The following is a 7,198-nucleotide window of genomic DNA, read 5'->3' as shown; positions in this document are numbered from 1 at the left end:
TAGCATTAGGAGCATGCATCACAAATTTTGGCTTAATCGGACATCTTCTGAATTTGTTACAAATTTATGAAGATAAATTATAGAAATTAAAAAAACCGATTAAAGCCGCCCTAGATCGCCGTAATAGGTCGGGACATCATGTGCGCAGCGAGCATGTGGCCGCCGCATCGTGCGTGGCCAGCGGCGCTAACTGTCATGCACAGCCAAGGGTTTTTAATAAGTGTTTCGACCATTTTCGACGATAAAATTCTAAAAAATCCATCGAACATCACACGTCTTTGAAACCTGGCACCAATGCTTAACACTGATTGTGCTACTTGCACAAATAAATTAGAACCGTTTGATGAAGTTTGAAAATGAATGTATGTAAAAGAAGACCTATCGGTGTGTATGTAACACTTAAGTTTGTACATGAAGTACGTGCGTACAATATACTCAACTTTTGCGAGGAGGTGGGCATGGTCACGGGAGCACCCCACACGAAATATGAACGAAATCCGACACCAAACGAACGTTGTGTCACGTCCCGACAGTATTTCGGCCATTTTCGACGATTAAATCCTAGAAAATCCATCGAATAACAGACGTCTTTGAAACCTAGTACCGATGATTAACACTGATTGTGCTACTTGCAAAAAAAAATTGGGACCATTTCATGTAGTTTGAAAACGAATGTATAGACCTATCGGTGTTTATGTAACACGTAAGTTTGTAAATGAAATACGTGCATACAATCATGAAATTTACCCAACTTTTGCGAGGAGGTGGGCATGGTCACGGGAGCACCCACGCGAAATAGGAACGAAATCCGACACCAAACGCACGTTGCGTCACGTCCGGACAGTATTTCGGCCATTTTCGACGATTAAGTCCTAGAAAATCCATCGAATGTCAGACGTCTTTGAAACCTGGCACTGATGCTTAACACTGATTGTGCTACTTGCACGAAAAAATTAGGAACGTTACGTGAAGTTTGAAAACGAATGTTTTCACAAGAAGAACCATCGATGGATATGTAACACGTAAGTTTATACATGAAGTACGTAAGTTTATACATTCGTTGTTGTTGATCAAATTTACCTAACTTTTACGAGGAGGTGGGTATGGTCATGGAAGCTCCCCACACAAAATATGAACGACACCAAACGCACGTTACGTCATGTTCGGGTAGTATTTCGACCATTTTTTGATTAAATCCTAGAAAATCAATGGAACGTCAGACATCTTGGAAACCTGACACCGATACTTAACACTGATTGTGTGCTACTTGCACAAAAAAATTGGGACCGTTTCGTGAAGTTTGAAAACGTATATATATGCACAAGGAGACCTATCGGTGTGTGTGTAACACGTAAGTTTGTACATGAAGTACGTACCTACAATCGTGAAAATTACCCAACTTTTGCGAGCAGGTGTGCATGGTCACGGGAGCACACCACGCGTAATATGAACGAAATCCGACACCAAACGCACGTTGCGTCACGTCCGGGCAGTATTTCAGCCATTTTTTACAATTAAATCCTAGAAAATTCATCGAACGTTAGACGTCTTTGAAACCTCGCACCGATGTTTAACACTGACTCTGCTACTTGCTCAAAACAATTGGGACCGTTTCGTGAAGTTTGAAAACGATTGTATGAACAATTAGACCTATCGATGTGTATGTAACATGTAAGTTTGGACATGAAGTACGTGTGTACAATCATCAATTTTTCCTAACTTTTGTAAGGAGGTGGAAATAGCCACGGGATCACCCCACACGAAATATGAACGAAATCCGACACCAAACGCACGTTGCGTTACGTCCGGGCAGTATTTCGACCATTTTCGACGATTAAATCCTAAAAAATCCATCGAACGTCTGACGTCTTTGAAACCTGGCACCGATGCTTAACATTGATTGTGCTACTTGCACAAAAATATTGGGACCATTTCGTGAAGTTTGAAAACGAATTTATCCACAAGGAGATATATTGGTTTGTATGTAACACATAAGTTTGTAAATGAAGTACGTGCGTACAATCATGAAATTTATCCAATTTTTGTGAAGAGGTGGGCATGGTCACGGGAGCACCCCGCGCGAAATATGAACGAAATCCGACACCAAACGCACGTTGTGTCACGCCCGGACAGTATTTCGACGATTAAATCCTAGAAAATTCGTCAAACGTCAGACGACTTTGAAACCTGGCACTGATGCTGAACACTAACTGTGCCATTTGGAGAAAAAATTGGGACCATTTCATGAAAATTAGAAAACGAATGTATGCACAAGGAGACCTATCGGTGTGTATGTAACACGTAAGTTTATACATGAAGTATGTGCGTACAATCATGAACTTTACCCAACTTTTACGAGGAGGTGTGCATGGTCACGGATTACTCCACGTGAAATATGAACGAAATCTGACACCAAACACACATTGTGTCACGTCTGGAAATTATTTCGGCCATTTTTGACGATTAAATCATAGAAAATCCATCGAACGTTAGACGTCTTTGAAACCTGACATAGATGCTTAACACTGTTTGTGCTACTTGCACAAAAAAATTAGGACCGTTTCGTGAAGTTTGAAAATGAATGTATGTACAAGGAGAACTATTGGTGTGTATGTAACACGCAAGTTTATACATGAAGTATGTGCGTACAATCATGAAATTACCCAACTTTTGCAAGGAGATGGGCATGGTCACGGGAGCACCCCACGCGAAATATGAACGAAATCTAATACTCCCTCCTTCCATCTATATAAGGACTAACCCCAAATTTCATTTTTTCCATCTATATAAGGCCAAACGAGGTAACCGATGTGTCTTCCATTTAATTCCCTTTCACAGGTTGCACGCTTCATTTTTGTTGGCCAATGCATGAAGTACTAGAGGAGTTATTCTTGAGCTGCATGCAAAAAAAGGTGAGAGGAGGTTGCATGCGAGGGATTAATCTCGGCATCCAAAATACTTGCATGCGATTTGGTTGACCAAATACTATTTCCAACATTTCCTCTTCTTTTTATTCAACAACCTTGGTATGAGAGATTCAAAACTTAGGCCCTATATAGATGGAAGGAGGGAGTACAAAACTCATGGTGCGTCACGTCCGAGCAGTATTCGGTCATTTTTGACGATTAAATCCTAGAAAATCGATCAAACGTCAGACGTCTTTGAAACCTGACACCGTTGCTTAACACTGATTGTGCTACTTGTAAAAATAATTAAAACCATTTTGTAAAGTTTGAAAATGAAAAGTAAAGCAAACACTGATAAAAGATTTAATAAACATTGTGTAAAAAAGGGACGAGGGCCTTTTGGCGAGACATGTTGTGCCTGGACAGATCGCCTAAATCTGCCATGCATGTGGCCCAACCCCGCCATGCATGGCGGCCTACGTGGGCGTAGTGGGGCGACGAGCCGAAACCTTACGCCCGTAACGCACACGCATTGCACCGCTGCCGTGATCGCCCCTGCGCCGCCACCAACCCGTGACACCCGGCTAACGGCTGAACCCGCCTCGTCGTACATGCACGGCTGCCCATGGAGGAGTCTCCACCGCCGACGAGCACAACAGGCCGCACGGCCGCCCCTGGATGAGTCTCCACCGCCGGCGATCACACCAGGCCGCACGGCCGCCCCACGAGGAGTCTCCACCGCTGGCGTGAGGACTGATGCCGCACGCGAAAACGCACGCTACCGAGGCGGTCGACGGGGCAGTCCACGCTGGAGTAATGGCTGGTGGTTGACGCGACAAAACGGCCCTCTGCGCCGTAGTAATGCGGGCGAAATGCGAGGTAGGGTTCGCGCTGGTTAGCTGTACGCGGGCCACGTATAAGAAGACCCGCCTTCGTACGGGTCGCGTATGGCGTGGTGCGGCGCGCTAGGGCGCGATACGGCGTGTACATTTTTATCCTCATACCGTCTTTTTTTATGAAGGGGTATGAGCTAGTCTGAACCGTTAATGTGTTTAACTGGTTGTACCGAAGCAGAAATGGTGAATGGATCATCTTTTTTCAATGAATGTTTGGCAGACCATTATCAAACTACCTTGGCAACTTCGCAAGTGAAAGCGAGTACAAATACGCGTTCAAGTTTCAACATTAGTTGAGGATGCAAGTGCATATCTATACCTAATAATAAAGCGGCTATTGCTTTCGTCGGAAAACCCACCGCGATATTTTTATAAAAAAAGCCCCTGTAATTTTTGTTATCCAACCCGCGCTCTATCATTTATCTGCAACGCAAAAGGAAAAAATGATTCGCTGCAAAAATTATACATGTACGCATCGCCTCCTCCCGTCGACCCTGGGCCACCCGGCCTGTGCCCAGGCCGCCGCCACACCACTCGCCGCCGCGGTCGACCTCAACCGCCACCGCTGCCGATCTCAACCCACCCGCCTCCGCGGCCGTACCTCTCCCCACTCACTGCTCCCGTTGCGGCGCTCGAGCGCATCGCGTCGACCCTGGTCCACCCTGGCATGTGCCCAGGCCGCTGCCACACCACTCGCCGCCGCGGCCGACCTCAACCACCACTATTGTCGACCTCAACCCACCCGCCTCCGCGGTCGTACCTCTGCCCGCTTGCTGCCCCCGTTTCGGCGCTTGAGCACAGCTTCTGGATCAAATCAACGTGACAGCTACAGTGACTGGGGATGATGCGTCTGCAAGATGCAGAAAAGCAGCGGCGCGACGGAGCGAAGTACTTGCAGGTGGAGGCGGGCCTCCATGGCTCACACGGGGAACTTCGAGGTTATGGCGCGGCAACGGCGACTCCTTATGGCCAGATAGAGGCGCCTAACCCTTGCTCCCCTCATCGTATCCCCTCCTTCGGCAGGAACTCATCATCTGGTGAGATCCCCTCCCCATGCCTCCAACCGTGTGCCAAGCACCGACAAAATTTTTTGTTTTGTCGACATTTATTTGCTGATGAATGAATGTATTGAATGTAAGATTGTATTGTTTGTAGAGACAGAGAATGGAACACCACCTTCAGTTTGTCATCTGATCCCACATTCTCTACCCCATGAGTGAAATAAGATAACAGTCCATTGATCAATTCACGTAGCCTCTTTGTTTTGCTTTGTTTGTCCCGCTCAATTTCTCATCATGATGAAATTAACAATGAACGGGTTGATTTTTCAACAAAATAGGATAGGACTCACTACATATGTTAGTTAGCTTATTATTTTAATAAATCAAAATGTTATAAAAAGATTAAAAGCGTGTGGTATTTTTTTCTCCTGTTGCAACGCACGGACCCTTTTGCTAGTCTAGTACAAAGACCACATATATACAGTCAACAAATTTCAAGAGGCAGGCAGGGAACAGATAAAGTGGTGATACTACATCCTGAAATCGACAAGACCATTCCATGTGTGTCATGGGAAACTACATACGTACTTATGTGCAACACAAGAGCCCTGTTTGGATCTACTCTACCTCATAAAATTCAGTCTTACTTTATTAAATTTATTTTGCAGCGATTTCATGTAAAAGTTGTAACTCTTTTTAAAAAGCATTTGGCTTTCATCTAGCTCCAGTTTCAAGAATGAGAAATTCAATGAAAGAATATATCTGATTGGATGACCGGGGAAAAAGAAAGAGTATTCATTTAATATTTTTTGAAGCCACTTCTAAAGAGCTTCATAAGAACATGAAGTTGTATCTCAGATTTTAATTTTTTACGGAGCTACTCGGTTTGGTTTGATTTTTTTTAAAGCGGAGCTGGATTTCTAAGCAACGGAGCAGTCCCAAACAGGCTGTATGTCCAGCGCTTGCTAGTTAAGGCTTCAACAAGCTCGCGATCTCTGCGGCGAACACCTCCATGGCCATCCTCGGCAGCGCCATCGGCACGGCCACCGCGTCCTCCCCGTCTCCGTTCTTCACCGCCACAAAGAAGCCACCGCCGAACCTAGCGTGCGAGGGCCCGCCGTACACCGCCTCGCCCCACCCCAGGTCCACGCGGTGGAACCCGATGTGCCGGAGGTCGGAGAGCAGGAACAGGTTCGCCGCGGCCAGACGCGGCCGCCCCCGCAGCACCAGGTGGTCGGCCATGGATCGGACGTACTCCGCGCTCACCGACGCCTTCGCCTTCCGGATGAGCTCCACCACGTCCGCCGTCGCGCAGCCGAGCAGCGCCCCAGCGGCCATCGCCACCACGGCGTACCCGCAGGCGAAGCCGTAGTAGCCGGCGGGAAGGCCCAGCGCGGTGTGCCTCCTCGCGCTGACGACGGTGGCCAGCCGGACTTCCTCCTCCGGCCGGATCGCCAGCGCCGCGGTGCGGGCGCGCCACAGGGACGCTGCGAGCACCTCGTAGCTCGTCGCCCGGAGACCTTTCTTGAGCGCGGCCATGTCCGAAGCCCGGAACACGAAGGAGCGCCTGACCATGTCGTCGGCCGGCGTCGGCGGCAGGGGCACGGCGTCGTACTCGTACTCGTGGTGCGGGAACGCCGGCGCCGGAGGGCTGCGCGCGTCGAGCAGCTCGCGGCGCCAGGCAGGCGCGACTGTCGGCGCCGGGAGGCCTCGGGCGAGCTCGGCGACGGCGTTCAGGAACTGGAGGGTCCCCGAGCCGTCGCACATGGTGTGGTTCAAGCGTGTCCACAGGACGAAGCCGCCGCAGAGCAGACGCGTCACCTGGATGAGCAGCAAGGGGCAGCCGAGCAAGCCGCCGGAGCCTTCCACATCGAAGCCGAGCTCCTCCATGCACGGGAACGGCGGCATCAGCCCCGCCGCCTCGAGGTCTGCCAGCCGCACGTCGGCGTCGGCCTCCACGAACATCACCCCTTCGCCGGTGCAGTCCACTACCAGCTTCCGCCCCTGCACCTCCCTCAGCCGCCCGGCGAGCGGGTAGTAGTGCACCAGCGCCTCGGACAAGGCGCGGCGGATCACGCCCGCCGGGTCATCGCCGCGCCGCGCGAACCGGTCGCCGCGGTAGAAGAAGACGCCGCGGACCTGCGACCGTAGCTCGTCTTGGTCGTCGAGGTCGGAGAGACGCTTCGTCTCCCGAGGCGTTGGTGAGGCCGGGCCGATGAGCTCGGGCTCGCGCCGGCGCACGGCGAAGGAGAGCGTCATTCTTTGCTCGCCCGCGTTAATTTGCATGCTTTTGGCATGGTGTTATATTTATATGAACCCGAATATGCCCGCGATAAGCATGCTGTTAGCTTGATACCGCACCCCAGTACTGCTTAGTTATTGTGATTTAACGTCG

The 7,198-nt window shown here is 49.5% G+C and overlaps 1 protein-coding gene across 1 annotated transcript; it reads right to left on the bottom strand.

The window, feature by feature from the left end:
• Positions 1-5,607: 5,607 nt before the first annotated feature.
• LOC123439116 (benzyl alcohol O-benzoyltransferase-like) lies at positions 5,608-7,198 on the bottom strand. Its single transcript, XM_045115863.1, has one exon. It carries the CDS (start codon positions 7,087-7,089, stop codon positions 5,773-5,775), a length of 1,317 nt encoding a protein of 438 aa, XP_044971798.1. The 5' UTR covers positions 7,090-7,198; the 3' UTR covers positions 5,608-5,772.

The sequence above is a fragment of the Hordeum vulgare genome, chromosome 3H, assembly GCF_904849725.1.
Source record: "Hordeum vulgare subsp. vulgare chromosome 3H, MorexV3_pseudomolecules_assembly, whole genome shotgun sequence".
Classification (NCBI taxonomy): domain Eukaryota; kingdom Viridiplantae; phylum Streptophyta; class Magnoliopsida; order Poales; family Poaceae; genus Hordeum; species Hordeum vulgare.
The sequence above is the reverse complement of the archived record's forward strand: the minus strand, read 5'-3'. Positions and strand labels throughout refer to the sequence as shown.

Bases quoted from the DNA above. Each gene is read 5' to 3' on its own strand.
- LOC123439116 (XM_045115863.1), bottom strand. From the start codon at position 7,089: ATGCAAATTAACGCGGGCGAGCAAAGAATGACGCTCTCCTTCGCCGTG.